Source organism: Podarcis pityusensis, assembly GCF_964106645.2.
Source record: "Podarcis pityusensis genome assembly, chromosome: 12".
NCBI classification, from domain to species: Eukaryota; Metazoa; Chordata; class Lepidosauria; order Squamata; family Lacertidae; genus Podarcis; species Podarcis pityusensis.
In genome coordinates, this window is record NC_138037.1 from 34,077,099 (window position 1) to 34,103,247 (window position 26,149).

The 26,149-nt window shown below is 43.5% G+C and overlaps 1 protein-coding gene across 4 annotated transcripts; it reads right to left on the minus strand.

Moving 5' to 3' along the window:
• Positions 1–24,578, minus strand: TMEM196 (transmembrane protein 196). 4 transcript variants are annotated; one of them, XM_080975690.1, is made up of 6 exons: positions 23,364–24,578; positions 8,910–8,966; positions 5,964–6,218; positions 4,842–4,915; positions 2,692–2,773; positions 1–733 (listed from the first exon to the last, which is right to left on the minus strand). In XM_080975690.1, the coding sequence occupies exons 1-6, from the start codon at positions 23,520–23,522 to the stop codon at positions 671–673; spliced, it is 690 nt and encodes a 229-aa protein (XP_080831816.1). In that variant the 5' UTR covers positions 23,523–24,578; the 3' UTR covers positions 1–670. The 4 variants fall into 4 exon arrangements, with proteins under 4 accessions (XP_080831816.1, XP_080831817.1, XP_080831814.1 ...); XM_080975691.1 differs by having other exon boundaries at positions 23,376–24,576; XM_080975688.1 differs by having other exon boundaries at positions 23,358–24,575.
• Positions 24,579–26,149: the final 1,571 nt, after the last annotated feature.

Sequence of the window (26,149 nt, forward strand, 5' to 3'; positions counted from 1 at the left end):
TCACACTTTTAGGTTTCTTTTTATTTGACATCTTGTATGAACAAATTATGAAATATACCTCACAAATTGGAAATATTTACAGTTTCTTTACAGCAAGGCATTGTTCAGGTTTTGACTTATGGCATCCTTAAAGCATTCTGTCTTTCAAAACAAAGACATCCGTGTTGTTGCAGCATGCTCATAATTCATTCATTAGGCTCTGCATAGGAAAGGCGAGCCTTTCAAGTCTCATTTCCATTCCTGCCATTGTGCAATCCATTGTTGAAACGCTCTCCATTTTCACGTCTGCGGGTTGTTGTGTTTTAGTTTTAATTTCAGAAAATCGTCATAAGGCGAGCCCGAGTAAGAGTCTGAAAAATTCATTTTAAAATATGATCACAGCCATCCAAAAATCATTCAGACAAAAGAAGAAGAAAACATTAAGGACGTTATCACTACTGTGTATCGTCAAAATATGCAGTAAAATATCTTCAAATAACGGGAGAGAAAATCAAGACGAATCTCTGCAAGGAGATGCCACTGTGCTGTTGTTGTTTTCAGCTGTGAACTTATTGCAAATAAAAAGCCGCCATGTTTCCAGTGCCCTCTCTCAAAAGTTGCTGCCATCTACATCTTTGCCTCTTAAAGAAAATCCTGAAAGTAGTTGTTCTTCTTGAAAACTGTAAACTGTTTAGTAGGCTCTTCCATTATAAATTAGGTGTGGGCCTCCATTACACATGTTGTCTGTCATTTCCTGTAAGCATAAAATGGGGAGTTATGATTAAAGGCAATTTTTTTTGGTCAGCTTTGCATGTTGCTAATTAGCCAGTACAGATTTAAGCAACGTAAGGACTGAAGCTCACATCTGGCCTGTGCCAGATTTTCTTTCCTAGAATTATTCCACCCAGAATGATCAGCCCCTGGGTGCATTGCCACACAATGACAGTATGGAGCTGCCAGACAATCTGTTCAATGAGAGATTGGATGACACTGACTATTAGGAGTCAGCATGGTGTAGTGGTTAGAGTGTTGGACCATGACCTGGGAGACCATTGTTCAAATCCCCACTTGGTCATGAAGCTCTAAAGGTGGCCTTAGGCTAGTTGTTCCCTCTCAGCCTAACCTACTCCGCACAGCGTTGTTGTGAAAATAAAATGAGGAGAAGGAGAACTAAGTACACCACCCCAGGCTCCTTGGAGGAAAAAGTGGCATAGATAAGTATAAATAAATGAACATTTAATGAGCCATCATTCTGATCTGTTTGTGAGATTAGAAGACATTGTGTTAAGCAAGTGTCGTCCCAACACTTGCGAGTGCATTTCCTCATCCCTTTGCTTATTAGGGAAAAGTTCTGATCTTTTGGAAATCAGACTTGTTGTGTGAGGGCTCCAAAGCAGCTTCAATTGCACCGCCTGAATTTCCTGGGGTATGATTGAATCCCACCCAAAAGAGTGACAGTCTGGAAGCGCCCTTAGTCATGGGTGCGGAAAAGCCTTGGTAGTTTGCGGCCCACAGGCCTGAGGCTGCTTCCCCGGCTCATCGGCTGGGGGAGCTTAATGCTGTGGAACATGATGTAATGAAAAGTGATTGTATGAGAGAACTAGAAAAAAACCCCAGACATTCTTCAGCCACCCAAATGGAAGGATGCTACACACGGAAGCATAGCAAAAGCTTCTTCACCAACCTTACCCATTCCAGCACAAAGGCAACAAGTTAAAATGAAGACATCCCCTGTACACCTGCAACTGATCTTGAAGCTTAGCTACTACCCCAAATGGCTATGAATTCAGAAGACAGTACACTTCTGAATACCAGTTGCAAGAAACCATGGGGAGAAGAGTGCTGTTGCCCTCAGGTTCTGCTTGCGGTCTTCCTATAAACATCTAGTTGGCCACTGGATTCTGGACTGGGTCTAGTTGGCCACTGGATTCTGGACTGGATCCAGCAGGCTCTTATGTTCTTAAGCTTGATGGCATGGTTGTCACCCATCCCTCTAAGTTTTATGACTTGTCTGGTATTTTCCTGTGCTAAGCATCTGCCTCACTGCTGCTTTAACTTAGCTTTCGCTTTCTTTTCATGGTGGCCCTCAAGCTCCAGTTCTCCTTAGGTCCTGATAGGTTTCTGTTTCTCAATAACTTATATTTCACATTGAGATGTGGACCTACTTTAGGGATGTGGCTCATCTAGTTGTTTTACTCCAACTCCCATCATCCCTCACTATTGGCCATGGTGGCTGGGGCTGATAGGAGTTGGAGTCCAAGGTCATCTGGAAGGCCCTAGACTCCTTATCTCCTCACCCCTGGTCTACTGACTTCTTTCTCCTTCATTCCCAGTGCTGTTGGGATTTGCCTCCTGGTTATTTCAACGCTCCTTACAGCAACAGGACATCTGTCCTTCCTTCACCCTAGACAGCAGATAGCATGTGACTGAAAAAGTGTCTTTGACAACCAGTAGCAGTAGAAATAACAACAAAAACAATTTATTATTTATACCCCACCCATCTGGCTGGGTTTCCCCAGTCACTCTGGGCAGTTTCCAGCCAAATATTAAAAACAATACCACATCAAACATTAAAAAAAACTTCCCTAATGGTCTCCCTAAGCAGTTTCTTACAATAAATCTGTCTTGTCCTGTTTTTATAATGCCCCATGGAAGAAATGGAACCTATGTTTGTATTATGGAAGAGATGACAATTGGGTCACAATTTGATACCTTGGTCTCTGCTGGGATTTCCAGGAAGGGCGCCAGATAATGTCGGTTGAGGTGAGGATGTGGTGATGTAGACACCTGTCTGCTGGGAAACAGAGTGAGATGAGTAAACTTAACATCCCTTCAGCCATTAAGCAGCCAATGGATGTCACCGGTGAAAGCCAATATCATCCAGTAAAACAAGTATTGGAGGAAGGCTCAGGAGCTCCTCAGTCAACCAAGTTACTGCGTTTGCTTAGGTTTCCCCATTTATAAAAAGGAAATTATGGAGCTTGCTTACATGATCAGAGATAACGGAGGGTGTATCAGTACTATGAGTACTATCACATTAAAATACAGGAGGAGGAGGAGGAGGAAAGTCCCTGATTATACCCATTATAACTGGATTCTGCCTCCGATATAACTTTTCATAGTGTAAACAAATCCAAACTTGTTGAAATAGTTGAAAGAGGAGAACAACTCAGGAGAGTTGTGAGGATGGATGGATAAAGGGCCGTTTTAGGCACTTCTCACATGGGAAGTGCAACATCATGGTTTTGTATCCTTTGTGAGCTATTGGGGGGGGGGAGGTCTAAATTCTCAGTTCATTTGGGCTTCCAGTTCCGGTCTGCCTTAATGGAGGCAGCACCCACGACAGCAGGAGATCGTTGCCAAAGAAAAAACAAGGATGATTGAGGGTAATTATCCTTCCAAGTTCGCCCCAGGGACAGGGGGGAATGGGCTTCACTCGCAGTTCATCTCCGTACCTGGCTCTTGCCAGGATATTATCTCCACCCAAGGCATGATGGAGAACAGCAACAACCGGGAAAAGATAGACATAATATTTTACAAGGACAGGAAGAAACATCACAGACAGAATAATTGCCACACACAGGAAGAGCAAGGAAATAGTTTGAATGTTTAACTGTAAATGTATAAATCATTTAATGTCAATACAAATGGAAGTTGTTAATATAAGTTGTTGTATAAGGGATTGTTATTTTGACTGGAGTGTAACTGAAATTAATAAGACTTTGGAATGCAGAAATAAAGTAAATCATCAAACCCTCAATTCTAGCACGTGGGGGGGTCACCTAAATTATATAATTTGGCATCTGAATAATTGGTATTAGTAATTTTATTATAATTTGGCATTGTTATAATGAGGCTATTATTGGATTATTGTAATTGAAAACTAATAAAAATTATTATAAGAAATAAATTCTCAGTACATTCATTCAAAAATGCTTACATAAAGTTAGCTATTTGAATTTTGCTCCTGAAAGTCATTATGATTATTGATGGTCAGTTTTTTAACGAAATTGTTTAACTCATGACACTAAGCTTACAACTGTGCAGTGCTTTGTGGGGGTTTTTTCAGGGGGTACTCATGAGTACGCAGTACCAGCACCTCTTTTTGTTGTTAAAAAGTGTGGCACTTACTGTAACAACTTCATGGTGAGTACCAGCACCTATTTTTCTAGAAAAAAAGCACTGCAACATGTCAATCTAAGTCAGGAAAGTGCAATGCAAAAAAGTGTAAGTTTTTTTTTGTTTTTTTTTGTTTTAAAAGATGATTTGGCTGTCTGTGACAAGGGTCTGTATTTTAAGTGCATACTGATTTGAAAAGGTGTAAGTCAATCCACCGGTACATTCAACAAAATGCTTATTTGGATGCCCATAGGCAGGAAGACAGGAGTGCCTGGCGTGCTCTGGTCCATGGGGTCACGAAGAGTCGGACACGACTAAACAACTAAACAACAACAACAATAAGGATCAATAAGTTAAATGAAGAACATACTTCCAACTCTAACATCTTACTGTGCAGTTTTCTGTGTCATGTTTCCTAGAAGTATTGTAAGTGAATAAAGACTTCTGGGGGTGATTTCAAAGCACCAACCAAGGACTCAGCTACATTAGTCAAAAAAGAGCACTTTGAATGTGTTATAAACATACAACACAAGATAGCGCTGGAGACCAAAAAAACTTTGCGATTTTCCATAGTGTTTTCTTTCTTTTGTTTTAAAGATTTAATTTCTGACTTATTCATAGCATTTTCCCCCTGTGTGTAGATCCACCCCAAGACTGATTATGCATTCCTGTAAGAAACTAAACTTGCTACAGAGTTATTAAAAACCAAACCAAGCATTGTAGCATTCTAGAATTTAGCATACCTTGAAGGTAACTCTGGTGTCGGGGGTACCACTGGGCAGCTGGGCAGGTCGGTTATTTCAATACCCCTCAATCTCTAATATAGATATAACAGTCACAAATGAGGCAGAGAAACAGGCAGCATGTCAGTATCAATATATAGAAAGTTGTACTTCATGTACAGATGTACACAATCAGCAACTTCTGGCAATAGACTCTAGCCCTGGACTGTACCTCTTTAGAGTATAGGAGCAGATGTCCAAGGGCATTCTCTTGCTAAGAATACCTTGTACATCCCCAGAAAGCCTGGCTCAAACCTCCCTAGTATGCAGGTTTTGTATGCTCTGGGAAGATGTGGGGGAAATTCAGCCGTCTGATTCTTCCACCTGCAGTTTGAAGCAGTACAAACCAACAACACATCCATTGCATGGGGTTGCTGATTGCTCAGCTTGACCTCCAACATTGGGGTGGAGTTCACCTGTGGCCTCCAGTGTTGTTGGGATCCGAGCTACCATCATTCCAAGCTCCCAATGGTCAGAGACGATGTGAGTTGTCATTCAAAAGGACATCTGGAGGACCATGGGTGTTCCATCCCTGTCCCACATAGATTTAATCTTTGGACTCTCTCCATTTTACAAAGTACTAAGCAGGGGGAAACAATCAGGGCTTTTCCCCCCAGCCAAAAGTCGCCAAAACTCAGTTCCTGCACCTCTCAGGTGGGCACCATTGCCATTATAAGAGAATGAGGGAGGCGTTCATGGTGAGTTCCGGCACCTTTTTTTCTAGGAAAATATCACTGGAAACAATATTTCCATGCAGTGAGGTGTGTCTGTATATTCACATTAATTAAGCAGGTTATTTAGGGAGTGCTAGACTTAGCGGCTCAGCATTTGTCTATCTTATACAATGGAACAATGTAGATAATTGACGCATTTTGTTGAAATGGGTGTACTGCGGAGATACGGTATCCAAAAATAGCTTTCTATAACAGAACGAAGCATGCACCAAACGACAGTGTTTCATTTCCCAGTCCTTTGTAAAGCCGAAAATTGAATTCTTCCCCTTACTGCTGAATGAATATATTAGAACACAAGAAGAGCCTTTTGGGAAGAAACGCAACGATTTGGGAAGACTGCCCAACTTACCTTCTCGCCCATTTCATGGGAGTGATGCAGCGAGTGCTCTCTTTCTGAAAACATTCTTCTTTGCTCGTAGCTGGCTAGCCGACAAGTCAGCCACGAGGACAGAGTGCAGCCACCGATGCCGATGCAAGCCAGGGACATGGAGGTGACATGCAGAGGATAGAGAGCTGAGGATTTCTTTGTCAGAGCCCGAAGGAACTGAAAATTTAATATTCCTCCAATTAGTCCACAGATACAGCAGGCTGAGAAAAGTATCATCTAGGAGGAGACAAGAAAGATCACGTTACCATGGACTTCTCGGCCAGAGAAGGCAATTGCGGTGCGGGGGGGGGGGGGCTAAAAAGCAGAGTGACGGACTGACGGATATATAGCCGCACGGCCCAAAACATTTAAATAAATAAATAAAACTCCCCTGGGCAGGTGATGACAAAGTATTTTGCAAGCAATACTGTATTGGCCCGAACATAAGCCGCACATGAATATAAGCCGCAGCTTTAAAATTGGAGGGAGGGAGGAGAAAAGAAAAGAAAAATACCTGAATATAAGTCACTCCCTTCCTTGCTGCTCCTGGCTACATACTGGGGGGGGGGGGGCTTGCTGCATTGCCGGTGGACTTTCCCCTTCCTCACTCTCGGGGGGGGGGGCGGTTGCCCCACACTCCTAGCTGCATACCGTAAGGTCGCAAATATAAGCTACAGGGTCAGAATTTGGGAGGAAAGTGTGGCTTATATTAGGGCCAATAAGTTACAGTGGTACCTCGGGTTACAGACACTTCAGGTTACAGATGTTTCAGGATACAGACTTCGCTAACCCAGAAACAGTACCTCAGGTTAAGAACTTTGCTTCAGGATGAGAACAGAAATCGTGCAGTGGCGGTGCAGCGGGAGGCCCCATTAGCTAAAGTGGTACCTCAGGTTAAGAACGGTTTCAGGTTAAGAACGGACCTCCAGAACGAATTAAGTTCTTAACCCGAGGTACCACTGTATATGCAATGGGGATTCTTCAACTGTGATGCCTGCATCACAGGGGGTTTGACCAGATGACCCTGTGGGCCCATTCCAACTCTACAATTCGAAGAATCTAGAAGATAGATTTTCCGAAAACCAACCATAAATGATAAAAGACGGCCAAAAAGAATAAGAAAAACCTTCCTTGCCCAGAGACAGCATAAAATGATGTACAGCCCAGATTCAAAACATAAATTTTAAAAGCCTAGGTGAATTAAATACAACAACTCTTCACCAGCCTCCCGGTGAGCCTCTCTAGGCTGCTCCACAGCTGAGGTGCCACTACTGAAAAGGCCCTTTGCTTGATAGCCACCTGCTGCACTTCATGTGGTGGGGCACTCATAGCCATAGAAGGACATCTGAAGAAAATCAGGTAGGCACATGTGGGAGGAGATGAGCTTTCATGGAAATACAGTTTTCGACCCCAGTTACACCCAGCATGTCGATGAACACATATATGAAAGGTGTAAGAAGTAGCTATGAGTTCTACAGAACTTTTGACACCTGTGTGTACATTTTCTCAGTATGTGTAACAGGGGTTGCCATTCTTTAGGGGCCTGTGGGCATATCTGCAAACCATAGAAACCATTGTGGGCACCACGTACGCCACAACCAGGCAGATTGGACATATTGGCTACCACAAAATGCTTCTTTCAAGCTTATTTTCAACAGGGGTTCTAAAAGTGTACACCTCAGATATCAAAAGCCAAGCTAAAGAGGTGCCTAGGTAAGATGGTCCTTTGTTTTGCATCAATGGGCTCTTTGCCATTATAAATCATAACATTAGATAACTTTTTTTTCAGCTGGAACTTGCTGGAACTCAATTCCAGCACCTCTCAGGTGGGTGCCATTGCCATTATAAGGGATTACATTGCCATTGTAACTCACTCTACATGGGGCTGCCCTTGAGACTGACCCAGAAACTCCAGCGGGTGCAGAATGCTGTGGCGAGACTCCTTACGGGGTCCTCGCCATGGGATCACATTCACCCGGTGCTATACCAGCTGCACTTGTTCCGGGTGGAGTATAGGATCCGGTTTAAGGTGATGGTTTTAACCTTTAAAGCCCTATACGGCCTAGGACCCTCGTACCTACTGGACCGCCTCTCCTGGTATGTCCCACAGAGGATCTTAAGGTCTTCAAATAAAAACATCTTGGAGAGCCCAGGCCACAGGGAGATTAGGCTGGCCTCAACCAGAGCCAGGGCTTTTTCGGCTGTGGCCCCGATCTGGTGGAACGCTCTGTCACAAGAGACTAGGGCCCTGCGGGACTTGACATCTTTCTGAGATGGAGCTGTTCCACCAGGCCTTTGGCCAAGGCACAGTCTGATCTCCTCTCTCCTTCTGTAATCCTCATAGAACTCTAGCCCAATGGTTGCCATTAATTTGATTCTGAATTGATTTTCATATGTATTTTAATTAATTGACTGTGATTTTATGTAAATTATGCTATTTTTACTGTTGTTAGCCACTCTGAGCCTGGCTTTGGCCGGGGAGGGTGGGAAATAAATTATTATTATTATTATTATTATTATTATTATTATTATTAACAAGGGAACGAGGCAAGTTATGGCACCTCTTTTTCTAGAAAAATAGCACTGGATAACCTCATTCTTGCCAGAGATCTGAACTGACAGCTTTCAAAGAGCTTTCCCACCTCCTCCTTCCATTCTTTCACCCATTTTTCCTCCTCTTACACTCCTTCTCGCCCTCAGGGCTTCCCTCTCCTATGGGATTAGGCCAAGGGCAGCACAGAATTAAACTGAATCTTGCCAGTCGCTCGCCTGTGGCCCAGAGTAGGAAAGTACCTACCTTTCCCAAGGGCACTTTCCACTGTCCTTTTGGAGATGGAGCATGGCGTCTTGCAGCAGCAAATAATTCAAGGCACATGACAGTTTGCATTTCATCTATTGATACATAATACAAGTCATGCAAAAACTTACGACAAGTCCTGATTTTTTTTTGGCACACAGTATTCCACACGCTCCACAAAGCAGAAACTGTAACAACAAGAAGAACATATGTCATAACTGAAAGTCTAGAACAGCAGCGTCAACTCTGCCGCGCTGTAAAACAATGAAAACCGTAGCAGAATATTCATTTTTTTAAAGCTGTGGCTATATCTAGATGACAGGATTACTCTTTCGAAAAACAGTTTTCAGCCAAACCTCTTTGTATTTAGGAACAGCACAAACCAAATCCAAAATCCGCTGGGATGAGAGTTTGGATTTGGCCATCTTGGAGCCACATCAACATCCCATTGCAGCCATCTTGAAAGGGGAACTTCTGAGGAGTTGTGGGAAAGGGAAAGGGGAGTCTTACACTTATTCAAAACCCTGTTCGGCTCCATCCTGTCATCTAGGGCCCAATCCTCAACACTTAGGCCCACACTCACCTGCAGACTCAGCCAGCAAGAGCCCCTTCCAGAGGCTCCCAGATGGAGCTTGGAATGAGTCAAACTATGCCAACCTGTTACACTGATATTCTATAGTTAGGATTGCTCTGAAAGTCTGTTTCTAGGCCTGTTTGCAAGGTCAGCTACAGCCTGCCCTTTTGGCAGGTCATATCTATCCTTGAGTGCATGCAAAGTTATTCATATTTCCTATTAACCAGCTATTGAATGTTTCTCCTTTTGCAAAAATGTTTTACAGCCATCCTCTTACTTCTGGTCAACATGGTAGGGCCAGTTCTCAGTTCAGCCTTAAGAAATGACAACCAGTGGCAATAATGGTCATGAACACAATTATACTTAATGTGGAAAAGTCAGCCAAATGCTACAAGTCAAGCATCTTCATGCATAGAAAATTTCAAATAGTGAATTTCAATAAATGAATCTGATGTATTTAGTGCAGAAACTGAAGCACAAAGTCTAAAACTGGGAATTTAGATTTCAGCACATTTTCCTGGGAATAAGCATCATTGAACATACTTCAATGGACTTCCAAGAATAGCTACATGAATCGCACTGGATGTCCAACTTGTTTCTTATTCTCAACAGACAAATCGTAGAAACCCAAATTTAACCCCTCCTCCAATTTACCACCATACAGTGCTTACACATGAAAACACTGTTTCACATTAACATTCAATTATTATTATTTTAAAATCTAGGGAAATTCAACACATTCCACCTCAACCTCCTGAAAAAGTTAAATTCTGTTTCAAATATCACCAGACCTAAATGCTGTCAGAGTGGTCTGTGGACTGTAAATATTAATGGTTGGAAAACCAAGATGAACCCAGTGTGTTTGGTTATACCTAAGCCCAACACTGTGTAAGATGTCACACATGCATGGATACTAGTTGGTGTCACCATGTCTGAGTAGTTCTCTGGGCCCAGCAACCCACAATGCAGCAGTAGTACATGCAACATGGCAAATTACTCTGTAGTGAAGTGAGGTTCACCACACTGGCTCTCTTGTTATGTCCCCCTCAAGCTTGGAAGCACTTCTGCTTTCTGGTGGTAGATCACTTGATGGAATGCAATCATTGATACATAGAAACATCACAATTAGCTTTTCCGGTAGACATACCTCTGTGTAAGCTTTGTGTAGCTTAATTGAGCTGAATTCTCAATAGACAGGATGCCTGGAGGATTCCTTAGGTGACCAGTAATTTGGAACCATCTGTACCCCAGACTAACTACCTTGTGACATAGGAAGAATCTCTACCTATAGCAGTGAGGTTACAGGCACGATAATACAGGAGAGCAGCAGCAAGACTCAGCTTGCCAATATCCTATAAAAAGGTCAGGGGTGTGCAGTGACTTAAAGTGCAGCATAGGCAGGAAAGACAAAAGTAGGTGAACCAGGGATGAGGAATCTTGGGCCCTCCAGATATTGTTGGACCACACCATCCCTGACTATTGACCATACAGGCTGCAACTGATGGATGGAAAGTGGAGTCCACCATCTGGAGGACCACAGACTCCCCTAGTCACCCTTTTCTTCTCCAAACTTGGTTCTCACCTGCCAGCTTTCTTCCATGTTACTTTCAATTACAGAGCCCTACAAGGTGCAAAGGGGGATGTTCAGCTCTTTCCTGGTGCATTTTAAAGCTCTTTCTCCATTCATTCATTCATTCATTCATTCATTCTCTCTCCCTCTCTCTCTCCTCTCTCTCCTCTCTCTCTCTCTCTCTCTCTCTCTCTCACACACACACACACACACACTTAAGGCTAATCCATGCTTCCTCTTGTCCTGCCACTTTCCCCCGGGGAAAACCACTCTTTAGTGCTCAATTGGAACAAACAGCAATTCAGGTTTTATACGGATTGACATTTGCTCCTATTTAGAGCGAAAATTGGTTTTCCCTAGGGGAAAAGGAGCAGGGCAAGGGAGAAACCACTTGGACCCATGTGTAGAAAGTGTGGGTCAAGTGGAAAATTGTTCACTCGTTTTTTTTCTAGGCACATTTTCTGACACACATCATGTTTGGCCTGAAGCAACTACTTTTATCAAGTATGATTCTCACATCCTCAGTCTGCATAGAAAGCAGGTTAGCAAGACATGTCACAATCTGCATAAACTCTAATTACGAATAAACTGTCATTGGATATTACTGGAGGCAAAAATAAAAATAAACGGTTGCATAAAGTTACTTGGGGAGGCCATTCAAGCCGAAATGTGCATTAATCCAATAAGTTCCTGGTGTAGTTTGGAAATGAATTGCCTTTGTTCTGATCCACTTGAGCTTCTTAAACCAAAATGAAAAGACTGCCATAAATCCCCTTACAGGCAATTTCTTTCCTAGCGACTAAAATATACTCAGCCTGCAACCCGGGAAGTGCTTGGAAGATCTATTGAATGCTATGAATTGGCTGTCTGCAGATTCTTTGCTGGCAGAAAAAATGGGTCTGGAGCAGAGAGGGGAGGAACTGAGGCAAGGAGCTGAGACCCGGGTCTCTCCTTTCATAAGCTGTGGAGGACACTCTCCGTAACTTAGGAAGCAGACCCTGAGACAGTAATAGGCTGGTTGAAAGCTAAAAATTTTTTTGAAGATCACTGTACATTAGACAGAGGCGCTGTCAGCCTATGATTTAGGGAATGCTGTTGAGTCAATCTTTGTTATGGGGCTGCACTGTCCCTTAAGAAAGAGGTGCAAAGCTTGGGGGAAGCATTTATATCAGGTTTGTGGAAGCCCAGATGTTGTTCAACTGTGTATCATCCCTGGCTATGAACCATGCTTGCTGGGGCTGATGGGAGTTGCAGTTCAGCAACATCTGGAGGACCAAAGCTTTCCTACACCTGGTTTAGATCCTGGGCTACTGCTGCTTGTAGTGCTTTCCATAAGCTTTGCCCAGCATGTCAGCCATATCCCTTCTTGGGGAGATGATCTCTGGCCACAGTTAAAACATACTCTGGTTACATCCAGGTTAGGTTGCTGCAAAGCACTGGTGTGGACCTTCCAGGCCACAGGCCTGATTATGCCTATCAGGTCTTAGAGACTGGCCACCAGGCTATTTGGGGGAAATCCTAGAATCCTAGAATTGTAGGGTTGGAAGGGACCTAAGGATCTTCTAGTCCAACCCCCTGCAAAGCAGGAATATGCAGCCTTCCCACATGGAGATCGAACCTGCAATCTTGATGTCATCAGCACCACACTCTAACCAACTGAGTTAAGCTATTTTGTGAAGCAGCATGTAAAAACCAAATATATAAACGAATCAGGGAGGTGAATCAGGGCACCCATGAATGAAGATCATGGAAGGGGGGGGTGTTCAGCCCTGCATCCTCACACCACCCATGATTCTCAAGATTTTGGCTGTGGGATTCAGGTATGTGGGGACAGGCAGAGGAAAAAGAAAATGTGTTATGAGGATCAAAGGAAGATGGTCTCCTTCAACCTTTTTGTAGTACTAGGAAGTTTGCTTGCCCAATGCCAATGCTGTTGCAGCAGCTCTTTTCTGAGATGTCCCATTGCCTCTGCTCTTGGCTTCTGGCCACTCTGAAGCAGCAGCATTGGAAAGACGGAAAGCTTTAGAAACTCATCCCTCCTCCCATGCTCCCAAAAGTGACTGAAGTCCCTGGGAAGAAAAATGCATAGCATCAGCCTGCGAGTAACTGGCATAAAAGACACGTCTAGTGTAAATAGTGATTTCCCCATGTAAAAACTATGGTTTCTATCCAGAGGAAGGTAACATACCCTCCAACATTTCTCCAATGAAAATAGGGAGTAATAATACTAATACTAATTTAATTATTTATATCCCACCCATCTAACTGGGTTGCCCCAGCCACTCTGGGATGCTCCCAACATATATAAAAAACATAATAAAACATCTAACATTTTTTTAAAAATAAAATAAAAAGCTTCCCTATACAGGGCTGCCTTCAGGTGTCTTCTAAAGGTTGGCTCAGGGGTCTCATAACTCCATCCCCTCCAATATTTCTCCAGTGAAAAACAGCGGTGTCCAAAGGAAAAGGGGGACATTCTAGAATCAAATCAGAAACTGGGGTGGCTTCTGTAAATCCAGGACTGTCCCTGGGAAAGAGGGGCACTTGGAGGTTTCTGAGCTAATTGTTTCTAAGTTCTATTGAAATCAGTGACTTAGATCAGTTGTGACTAAAGTGCCCTTATTCACAGCTGCCTCTGCCTTTTGACTGCTTTTCTCTGAAGCAAGTCCATGCAGCTGGGGCTGTGACTATACAGAATCCCAATTACCAGATGGGATTGTGTCACACAAAAAAGGGGCTACCACACATCTGTGTCTCTTGTCTGAAGAGCACCTAAAATACCACTGATTTCATTCAATGAAATTAGGTGCAGCTAGTTTCTCTGTAAAGGAGCATAACTGGGTTTACTGTAGGCAGACCGAAAGGTGACTAAACCAGAGAGAAGATTCAGAGAATGAATAATCATTGGATCAGTTTTGGCATTTGAATGCCACTCATTTGTCACTCATTTAAGAAGTGAGTCATCAGGGTTTTCTGTATGAGTGATATAAATGCTTAACTGTCAATAAGTTAGCAGGTTTGCTTTGTGTGTGTGCTTGCTATTCTTCCTTAATATTCACACACACAAGTTAGACTTTGGAGGGAGACGGGGGGGGGGAATGGTGCAGCCCGAATGATCAGAATCCCCACGCTGATCCGCGAGCCGGATCCAGAGGCAATTGGGCTGGATCCAGCCCCCAGGCCTTAGTTTGCGGAACCATGATCTAAGAGAACATATCCCAGGTTAGCAGAGAAAGTTGGCAAAGAGGAAGACTATGTCCAGCTTTTACCTTCAGGTACTCTCTCAGGCGTGGGACACGGGTGGCACTGTGGGTTAAACCACAGAGCGTAGGACTTGCCAATCAGAAGGTCAGCGGTTCAAATCCCCGTGACAGGGTGAGCTCCCGTTGCTCGGTCCCTGCTCCTGCCAACTTAGCAGTTCATCATCATAGTGCAAGTAGATAAGTAGGTACCGCTCCTGTGGGAAGGTAAGCGGCATTTGCATGCGCTGCTCTGGTTCGCCAGAAGCGGCTAAGTCATCCTGGCCACATGACCCGGAAGCTGTACGCTGGCTCCCTCGGCCAATAAAGCAAGATGAGCGCCGCAACCCCAGAGTCGGTCACGACTGGACCTAATGGTCAGGGGTCCCTTTACCTTTACCTTACTCTCTCAGGCACTGTTTGGTAGCTTGGATGATTTTGCAAGAGAACTAGACAAAGAGTGATCGGTCTAGCAGTGGTTATTAATTTAGCGGAACCTAATAACTCATGAAAGCTATTGTACTTTAACGTTATTATAGTAAGCTGCTCAGAGAATGCTGTTATCAGATGACATAATAATACCATTAACATCGTTCTCTTTCCCTCCCCGCCTCTCCCTCTAGCTACCTTTCTCCCCATGTATGTGTGCGGCCGAGCATCAGTTCACACAACCACTAATAAAGAAGTCCAAAACCCTTGTTGCCCCACTTGTGGGGAGGGAGGTTGGATTCACCCACCCAACAGCCTCCCGCCAGCTCCTGCCTGAGGCATGAGACACCTTCCCCTTCTGCCAGCACAGGCAGGGGGGAGTGCCACTTGTGAGACCCCCCCACTGGAAATAGCCAGCCACAACATGGGCCATTCCAAGGATAGGGAAGGACAGAGCCACCCCAGGACCCATTGGATCCTGAGCCAACCCACTGCTGTTGGGTGATGGCTTCAGCCCCTGTCTAAGCCCAGTCACCATATCTTCTCCAGGCAAACTACCTGCCCCCCCTTCTGTTCTGACCACCAGTTAGGATTTCCCCTCTAGCACAAGACCAGATGTTTCCACCACTTCCCTGCAATGGGCTCATATGAGGCCTTTGCTCATGGATCTAGCTCAGTTTCTCAGTTTTTTCTTCTTAAATTGGCTTCTCCACATTTCTGCAGCAATTTGAGATTTTTTTAAAAATCCTCCTGAAAATTCACCAGCATTTTAGTACAGATTTCTCTTAATAAACACCTCCGTGTGCCGTTTTGACCCATGCACGCACTTTTGCAAACAGTTTATCCTAAGACAATGCACGTTATGTGCCGTTTTCGCAAATGTATCTGTTTTTATGCACCATCTCCCCTAGCATATGCAATGCTGTAAACATCGTTTGGCTGGGGAACTGCCCTGCAAAATCAGAGAAGAGAACAACGCAAAAGAGCACTGGGTTTCAGTTCTCAGGCAGTTTCAGAACATGCACATTTGATAGCTTCATCTTCAGATGCAAACCAGATTAATTTTCTCCCGCATCTCTGGTTTGGATTGTAGTTGGTGCCCTGAAGCAAAGGCAGATAAGAGTAGTGGTGAGCCCAGCTGCAATATGAATGGGTAGATGGCTGCAGGTGGGGCTTTCACATCCATGCCATGAATGTGCTGTATAGCAAGCTGGGGGGGGGGGGGGATGAGGTGTCCATGTGCTGAGCAGCAATGTGAAAGAGACGAGGTTATTTTGTTTCTTACTTGTTGGATATTATTGTGTACATATTTTTTTTTTAATATGTTAAATTTAAATCAATTTTCTTTACTTTGAACCAGGGTTGTGGGGCCTCAGTTCCAGTGCCTTTTTTTAAGATGCTAAGAAGTGCAGTAGTGGTAAATTGTGAGGCCATGTCAGTGTGGTACAGTGGTTATTGTGCTAGACCAGCAGGACCAGGGTTCAAATCCCAAATCAGCCATGAAGCTCACTGGACCAGTTAACCACTCTCAGCCTAGCCTACCTCACAGAGCTGTTGTGCAGATAAAATGGGGAGGAAGAGAACCATTTATGGCACCTTGACCAGTGCAGACACCACAGCTTCAATATCAAACTAAATTCTCTCTCTCTCTCTCTCTCTCTCACACACACACACACACACGCACACACACACAACTTTTGCTTATTATCCAGCCTGATGGACAGTTCTGACTCAAATGCTTGCGGGCTATTTTGCAACATTTTGGTTACCATAACAAAGTGACTTGGGAGTTTTCCAAAAAATAAAGTGGCATATTCATGCTAATATGACCCATCTCTATGTCTGCTTCGCCTACTTAGTGAGTTTTTCTCTTTGAGAACAGCTTCTTTAACAACTGGTACAATAGTTGCGACCTTCCCTGGACTGGGAGAGCTTGATCACACTAATTCAAGACTATGTTAGTGCAATGCAGTCCAGTATAAAGAGCTTCCTTTGAGTTTGGCCCAGAAACTGCAATCAGTGCAGAATACTGCAGCATGATTTCTGACGGGAACGAGACCCTGTCATCATATTACACCCCTGCCCAGAGATCTGCACAGCTGCTGATTTCTTACCGAGCCAAATTCAAGGTGCTATTGGTATTATGGCATATAAGCTATTATACAGTATGGTCATATCTAAAGCTCTCAACAGCTTGGGACCAGTTTACTTGAAGGATAGCCTTACCCCATATGTGCCCACTTGATTACTTTGATCTGTGGAAGCGGCACTTTTACAAGTATCACATGATGTATGTTTCGCATCTACAAGGAATTGATCCCTCACTGTGGCAGCACCTACTCTCTGGAAGTCCCTGCCCATTAATGTTAGGTAGGAGCCTTCACTGTATTGTTTTCAGCGCCTGCTACAAAAAAAAAAAAAAAAAAAATCAAACCAACCCATACATGTATTTTTAATATTTGCTTATGTATTAAAGTTACATTCTGCCTTTCCTCCCAAAGGAGCCCAGGGCAGCACATCATTTTGTTATGTGTTTTTACAGTAAACCCACAACTTATGTGCACTTAGTTTGTGCACATTGAGCTTTACACACATAGGGAATTTTTTTTTTAAGGGGGTGGACAGCTTTTTGGGGGAAATAACTTTGGCAATCCTGCCCACCACTGAACCCAATGCATTTTGATTTTACACAATTTTGGTTTTAGTCTTGATTTTGACTATACATATACAGTATAGTCAATGCATTTTGATTATACATGATTTTGGTTTTAGTCATGATTTAGTATGAACATAATCCTGCATAGGCTGTGAGCTTACTGCATTATGTATATTTCTTTTAAAACTTCTGATTTTATTTTTGTTTGGATACCTCGCTTTTAACATTTGATTTGATCAGAATTGTTCAATGAACCTTAATTGATTGATTAATGAAATGGTTGGCATGAAGAGGATTGGCCAATCATACCCCAATCCAGGAAATGACATCATCATCCTTGCTGTGTGATAAATGGTGGTGCTTCCACCCTGGCCTGCTACGCCATGGTGTCAGGGCTCAGCCCAGAATCAGAGGAAGTGAAGAAGAGAGCAAGGGAGTGAGTGGGTGGGTGTCTCTCTTGTTAATGAACAGAGTGACTTCCAAGCACCACAGGGAACCACTGCCAGCAGCCCTCTCAAACATCTGAAATGAGAAGAAAGGCCTGTCTAGATCCTAGACAGTTTTTAGCCTGGGCACTTCTTGTTTGAGAAATCAAAACACTGAATCGATATGGCACTTTTGAAGTTAGTAGCTAGCACATGCACTACCACTGATGTGACTTACATAATTCAGGATTATTATTTTTTTAAAAAACAGACTTATTCTTCCTTTTTGGTGGATGCATGCTTGCATGCCTTCCTCTGTGCGTAGAGGCAATTTGTATGCATGCTGTCACTCTCTTCGCAGTGTATGCCTGTGTGCTCAACACGCTCGTGCAATTGGTTCTGCCGTTTCTATGGAGAACCAGCTCATTCCGTGTGAGTAGTAGATTTTTTAAAAAGTCAAATCTAGCAGCAATTCTATTCACCTCAAAGGACTAATTACACCTCACGTTGTATGACTATGACAAGTAATACAAGTGGAAAGGCATCCAGCATACAACGGCTGGATTCAAAGAATTTTTGTATTTCAGTCTTTTATCCACTTGTATAACTGAGAGGACAGACATATCACAAGCAAGATAAGGGTCTCCACACAGATGAGATTAACCGAGTGATTGATTTTAGGTTGTTGCCATATAACTAGACTCTTCTTCCAATATCTGTTACCTTAACTGAAACTGATTTCTTATAGAGTGAGAACCATGCCAAATTGCAACTCCAGAAAAATTAGGTGGACAGAAGCAGATGATACATAATATATTTTACTACATATTTTAATGTATTTCTTTTCCTTTCATTTCTCTCTTCTCTGATATATTAACCTTTCTGCTCTTGAGCTTGGAAAACTCATTAGCTCTCACATTTGTAATTAGTGTAACCATTCTGTTCTGAGGTCCCTTACTGGAGTAGAGCTCTATATTTTGACAGTCCAAACAAATTCCTTTTAATAGACATGAACAGAGCAATCCCACACATGTTTGTTTAGAAGTAAATTCCACTGTGGTCAATGGAGCTTGCTCCCATATGTTTGCATAAGATGACTCTTTCTTCTTGTTTCCAAAATGCTTTGGGTTCAGAAGTCCCAGGTTCACTTAAAAGACAGCTGGTAGATGAGCTGACAAGATATTCACCCAAGCCCTTAGCATCAAGACCATACTGAACTAGATTTAGTATGAGACAGCTTCATATCTTTCTAAGTGTGGGCTACTCTCATCCAAGCAAAGCCACAAATTTTTAGCATCTTTGGACCATCCTTGGTACCAAGGATCTTCCAGGTCTAATATCTCTATCATGAATACAGGGATGAGCACTAGACAGCCTCTAAGTGGACCTTTGGCCCTCCAGATGTTGTTGATCTGCAGTCCCCATCACCACTGAACATTCTGGTTGAAGCTAATGGGGGTTAGGAGTCTAACAATATCTGGAGAGTCATAGGTCCCCCCAGTCCTATATGGTATGACTGAAGTGGCTCCCATTAAATATCAAATAATATCTGGTTTTCTTTCTTTTAAAATGATGTTTTTCATGGTTGCAGCCTGAAGTCTTTGGATTATGTACCAAAGTAAGCAAGACCCTACAATTCTTATATGGCTTTTCTTCCCCAAGATTTCTAAATCAATTTAATGATGCCAACATTTTTTTGTGTTCTTGCTCCACCCAGATGTCTTGGGTATTCAGGAAGTGTAATAAGCTTTGTCTACCACATCTTTTGATATTACTTCTAATTAAGATACAGCCAATTTCTGCAAGAATATGCCCAATACCTCAAAGTCTGCATCTCACAGTATGTTTCCAACTGGCCTTGAACAAGTTTCCACTCATACATGACCCTTATCATTATGCAGGCAATTAGCACTGACTATATGAGCAGTTCCATTGATCTTGGTGGGTCTGCTACTGACCATGAACCAATTATTTTTTTAATCCATGAAGGCAGTTAGCAATAAAACTATCTTGTGCATCAGAACTCTGCACAAATGTGACTCAGTTTCAATAATGGGCTTGCTTATGCAAAAAATACTGCTGTGGACTGGAGTCCACACATTGCAACTATGGCTATACTGCATACCATTGTTGTCAATATAAATTGGTTTACAGCAATGAGAAGGTATAAGCACCAAAGTTATGGAATCCCAAAGTTATGAAACACCCTCCCTAAGGAAGTCTGCCTGGTCCCATTTCTGTTCACCTTGTGAAAATATATTTATTACAGTTGGCTTTTGAGATACTTTTTAACTGTATCTGAATTACAGGGTAACAATGTTGGGGTAATTTTTTAAAACCTTTACTGGCGGTGATGGTGCATTCAACTGCTATTCTCTGCTTTATAAATGTTTAGCCACTTTGAGTGTTCTTTTAAAATAGAAAAGGTGGCTAAAGGTGCCTGGCAGTAAACAAATAAAAGCAAATATATCATTTGGCAGCTTAATAGGATATTGTGGTTGGTGAGACAATATGTGTAATAGAGATGTGCATGATTTCAATCTACACAAAGCAGGATATTCTGAGCTAAGGTTTCCATAGTAACCTTCCCTTTAGCCACTTATGTGTGAAACTGGGCTCCCATCTAGTTGCAGCTATTTGGAGACAGAAGTGGGTCAAAGGCCTTTAATTAAATTTCCATGTTATGTTATTTTTAGGAAGAGTGCATAAAAATCAGCTTTCCTCTAATGGGTGGGCTCTTCAGAAGTTTGAAGCAATTCATCCCACCCTACCTGACTTATTCTCCCTCTGATACCTGAAATTATTGCAATTAAAACAAAACCATTCAGTTTCAAGCCTAATTCTGCAGTTACAAGCATGCTTACTCGGACATGAATCTCAATGAATTCAATATGGCCTTCTTCAGAGCAAATATGTCTAAGATGAGATTGTTAGACCAACCACAGAGCACATTTACAGAACAGACACAGTGGTCTCAGAAAGCTTGCTGCGCCATTGATAGGGTTACAACCTGGCCGGTATCATGTGGGGAAGCTGGCTGTATGAATTAGCTCTCTCAGAAGCCATTGAGTAGGGTACATCTAACTGCATCAACTAGCTCATACCCCGTGCAGTTCTTGAAAAAGGCAGAGATCTCACCCTTGTGGGAAAACAATGACAGTTTAGCAAAGGTAAGCTTGAAACCAAATACTTGAGGATGCAGTCACAAAACCATACAGCATGGCACATTTTTAAGTTAGGCATCCACCCAGAACCCAGGCTTGTGGAAATGTCCCATATGCCCTGTATGTTGTGTACCCTGCTATGTGTATACTATCCACGTGGAACAAGCTGCAAATTAATATGGTTGGATGACTCCATCATGAGTTTTAACCATGTTCTAGATCAGGCTGTTCACATATGATTTTTTTTAAGGTGTACTCATAAGGTGTACTCACAGAGGCAACTAGCAAGGAGGCCCAGAAATAGATTAAAAATATGCAAGATCCTTACCCAATAAAACTTTGTAATAGTAGAACATTTCCAGGCTCACACTGAGGCAGGAAACCCATCAGGCTAATATGAACCTGCACCTAATTATCTAATTGTCTATACCTATAAAATTATCAGTGTCGGTATTTTTGTCCACAGCTGCTTCTTCAGCTGAGCACTGCCATTCAAAGGTTTAATGATTACTCCTAGTCTGACAAAAGCCATAGGGTTGAATCCAACCCAAGTTTGTTGGAACTTAAGTCACATTGATTTCATTGGGATCTAAGTGCAAGTAATTTGGGTGGGATCCAACCTGCTCTTCAGAAAGCTATACCTCCCCACACACATGCCCACTATTATACTCGGGCCACCTGAAAGTGTGAAATTGTGATTCCCAGCTCTTACCACCATCTATAAGTGCTTCTTCTGTGGCTCAGCAGCTTAATTAATGTGCTGCTGTTACTTTCCAAGATACATGTACTAACATGTAGGTAAATGTACTAACTAGACATTTCAACACAGGAATATGCAGCTATTTAGTCTAAAATTAGAGGAAATGGTGCACTTTCAAAACACCTTGTGCATCATTTCTTTTATTTGACCAATATAAGTCTATATGATTCTAATATTTTTCTACTTCGTTTCTCTTTAAGTTTTAAAGTTCTTATTCAGTTAAAATTATGAATCCTAATACAGGTCACATTTGCTTTGCTTTCTAATGATTTAAACAGAACCAGTGAGGAAATGTACCTTGTATGCTATGCTTTTTATACGAATGCAAGTGAAATCATTGGTCAGCATACCCCACTGTAACCTAACTAATTTCAGCTGAAAACTCCACTGCTACTCCATGATGGCTGCATTGATGATTATTACCATGCACCACAATGTTAGCCATGCTGGGCATAACATTGAAAGTTACACATACTTAAGTCCTATCCCACTCAGTTGGATTTAATAATGTAACTGAGATTTAAAATTCAATTCAACTGAATGGGAATTAAACCTACTTAGTTTTGTTTGGGTTGCACCAAATTCCATTTAAATTAATAGGACTGGTTTCCAAAGATTATGTTTAGGAGAAGGGTTCCTAAAGCTGAGCTCTGAAGCACATTGGATGCCAGTCTTATGAATTGCAATAGAAAACAGTACAGTGTACTTCATCCAACAAATAGTTACAATGGATGGAAGAAGAAGAAGAAGAAGAAGAAGAAGAAGAAGAAGAAGAAGGGGACACCCTCTATTGAAGCTGAGGTGTCAATCTTTGATTTACTGATATTTAAAGTGGTGGTGGTGGTAAGTGATTTCAACCAAACAACATATGATGTCAAAATGAATTGTGAATATGCTTGAATGTTGACTGACTTTGTCCACATTTTCAGTTCCTGGTAAAATCCTGACTAAAAGATGCAGTTGTTCTATCCTGATCACAATAAAATGATGTAATGCTGTAAGAATATGCTTCCTTTTCGTTCTTTCAGAAATATGCAGTCTAAGGCATGTCCTTGGCATCATTTGGAAATACCTTTTCTGTCTTTGGACTACCACCTAGTCCTTTGCACAGTGGTGCAACTAGATAATTTTAGACATAAACATCTGGTGGGAGGGGGTACTGGCTTAAGATGACAATGTGCATTACTTTGCTTACTTCCAAAGTGTTAAGCCACCCCTGTTCCATTTGGGAGTCTTCTGCTTATTCTGCTGCATGGGGTCCTGGACTTCTGCCTGCCCACCCAGCTCCCTTATACCAAGTCAGACCATTGGTCCATCTAGCTCAATATTATCTGCTCTGACCTGGGGCTTCAGGTAGGAGTTTTCCCAGCCCTACCTAGAGACACTTGGGAGCTGCATGCATGATTAACACTCTGCCACTGAGCTATGATCCTTCCTCCAATAGTTTTACACCCCACTGTAGATTTTTCCATGGCCAAAGGCATGGCCCAGTGTTCCGCAGGTATAAATCTGATGAAGGCTGCGGTGGGGTGTGAGGTTTTATGCTAGAGGGTTCAAATAAAGTTCAGGTTATGTTGTCCTAAAATAGGTTGGGAGGGGAGGGGAGGGAAGAAAGGAAGCAGTCTATACACATGGATCATGCAGATATCAAGAGTGCACTGAGCATGCAAGCTAGAGAAAGGGCCGTATGGAAAATTAGCACCCGCTGAGCACAACATCATCACCATCAAGAGTTAAAGAGAGAGTGAAATGGCTAACGTACACACACCCCGCTCCATACCGGAGAAGAGTCTCCCAGCTGAGGCGCACGCTCGGAAAGAGCCAGGCTGAAGCTGACCGCCCCCACGGCCACGCTGGAGACCCCCAGCCCTATCTCCAGCACGGAGAGCACCAGGAGGCCTCCGATGATTTGACTGCTGGTGCACATCCTCGCTCGGTCATCGTTCCTACCAAATCAGCTCCGAAAGCGACGCATTCGCCTTCTCCAAGGGGAAGGGAAGAGGGAGGAGAAGGGCTCTCCCCTCCGCGGCAAACTTTTGTCCTCTTCTTCAGCAGCAGCGGGCAGGCATATAGCCCCAGCGGTGAAGGCCGGGTGGCCTCGAGTCTGGGCGTGCTTCTCTCTCCAAGCCGGGCCGGAGATCCTAAATCTGGGTGCGCCTCCAGTTGATGGATCGGGGAGGTGGATTTCTCGCGCTGCTTGGTGCTGGGCGTCGAGGAAGCCCGGAGCGGATAAAGCGCCGCTGACGCCACGCAGAGCCCGAAGGAAGCTTCAGCGGGGAGCTGTTCGAGGTGCTGATTCCTCCCTCCCCAAACCTCCCCGACGCGCGCTCTCCAGACGCTTCCTGGTCACACGACTCTCCTCAGCGGTGGCATCGATCTTGTTCTCCTTTGGGGTGTCTGTCTCTGCCTTGCTCTCTCTTTCTGCGGACGCTGTATAATAAGAGTCTGGATATCCTTGAGGCTGGCGAAGGCAGATTAAATTCAGCACCACGCTCCTCTCCTCTCGCGCTCAGCTGGTGTCTTCTCCAGAAAAGAGAGAGGGGGGGAAAGCGACCTTGTCTGAGCGCCTCCTTCGCTCTCATTGGAATGACCTCGCCAAGAGTTGGCTGGAGGGAGGAGACGCCGAAGGGGGAAGCCCAGCCCTAGCAAGAATTATGCATGAGCCTGGACGCGGCAAGTTCACAGCAGCCCCGACACAAGCGCTCACGCCCAGCGCTTTGAACCAACCCCAGCGACGACGACGCTGGTGTAATTCTTTATAATCTATGGGGTGCAAAACTGCAGGTCTCTTTGGTGCATTGTGTGAGGCAAGAGCAGTGGTGGAGTCAGGTAATTTTTGACACAGCCCCCCCAACCCAACCCAGACTTATCTTACTGGGGTTCCTCCTCTATAGATGGTAATGTGGTGGGTTCCCCCGGCCCCCGCTTATGTTCAAATGTGGCAAGCAAGCCCTGCTGGTTTTGCCCACGCACACTGAGTGGGACCCCAGGCTTCTGCCGCAAAGTCCTGCCCTGACAGTGTGAGTCAGATAATGCAATACCTTCCCCATACCTCCATCCCAGAAAGGACTGGTCTTTTTAAATATATGAAATATTGGGAAAAGTTGGAGTTATGTAACATCTCTTCTTCTGGTTTCAGCATTCACAGTTATCAATAAATACACATCAATAATGACATATATAGACTGCTTCTCCCATTCTGATTCTAAAGCTATTAAAAATAAAACAATTGAAATATTTAAGTGGGATTACTTCCAGGTGGAATGATTTACATAGCATATAGCAGGGTGAGGGTAACCCTTGGCTCAGTGGTAGGGCATTGGTCTCATGTGTGATGGTCTTAGGTTCAATCCTTGGCCTCTCTAGGTAGAGTTGGCCAGTGCAGCCCCCCTTCATCCGGCAGGAGGATCGGGGCCACGAGTATGGCAAGGCCTTCTGCTAGGCCATGCGGCAGCCTTCAAGTTCTCCTGTGGCTGGCACTGTCCCCATCATCTGGCAGAAGGATCAGAGCCGCAAGTATGGCGAGGCCTTCTGCTAGGCCGTGCAGTGGCCTTCCAGGCCTCCTGTAGCCAGCGTGACCCCCTTCGTCTCACAGTGGCCAATCACATACCTATGGGAAACCTGCAGGTAGGAATGGAGCACAGGTACACTCTCCCCCCCCCCCACTTGGTTTCCAGCAACTGGTATTCAGAAGCATTGTTGCCTCAAACTGGAGGCAGAGCATAGTCATCATAGCTAGTAGCCTTTGATATCCCTGATCATAGCTGCAAGTGGTGTCATTGGCTAAGTCTCCATGCCCAAGTTCTCCCCAGGAAGTCAGCACCTTATGAAAGAGGAATCAACTTTTCTGCAATGTGCCTCACAGATTGTGAGGAATATTGCTGCCTCCTATATTTGAAGACGTGCCAGTAAGTAAAATGACTTGTAAGTATTCCAGCTTGCTGATTGAACGGGTACATTTGTCCTTCATCGTTCCACTGTTGTTCTATAAAGGTTATGTACTGAAAACACATGACGAACACTGAAGGAACAAAGAAGGGCTGGCAAGAGCCAGTGAGAGTCAAATCAAAGCACAATATGCATAGGTGTATATATGGTTCTGATGCAGATATGCATATCATAATATTTCAGATACCCACCACCTCTCTGCAAATCATATTGTGTCTGGACTGCAACATCAGGCTGCAGGCAGGTGCTCACATGAATTCATCCTCCTCCATTCAAAAGAATTCTACCTACATGGAAAACTAAGAGCAGAGTTATTGTCACAAAGGTATCTCCATGACATGATAGTTTCCTATGTGCAAAGAGGCTTGCTTGATTTCTTTCTTTTGAGAGAAGTTCGTTTTGGTTATTGCTTATTGTTTAATGCCGGGATAGAAAGCCTTTTCTCAGCCTGAGGGCCACATTTCCTTCTTGGGAACTTTCCAAGAGCTGCATGTCAGCGGTAGGGCTGGTCGAGATATCCTCCAAAACTGGTTTGAAGTTCTTATTGTGATATCAGTTTCATAATTTTTGACCTGGCAATATATCACAAATCATGATGTGTGTGTG

Coding starts and splice junctions, on each gene's coding strand:
- TMEM196 (XM_080975688.1), bottom strand. CDS start 23,522: ATGTGCACCAGCAGTCAAATCATCGGAGGCCTCCTGGTGCTCTCCGTG. Junction 8,967..23,357: donor CGGTATGGAGCGGGGTGTGT/GTACGTTAGCCA, acceptor TTGTTGTTACAG/TTTCTGCTTTGTGGAGCGTG. Junction 6,219..8,909: donor AAAAAAAATCAGGACTTGTC/GTAAGTTTTTGC, acceptor GTCTCCTCCTAG/ATGATACTTTTCTCAGCCTG.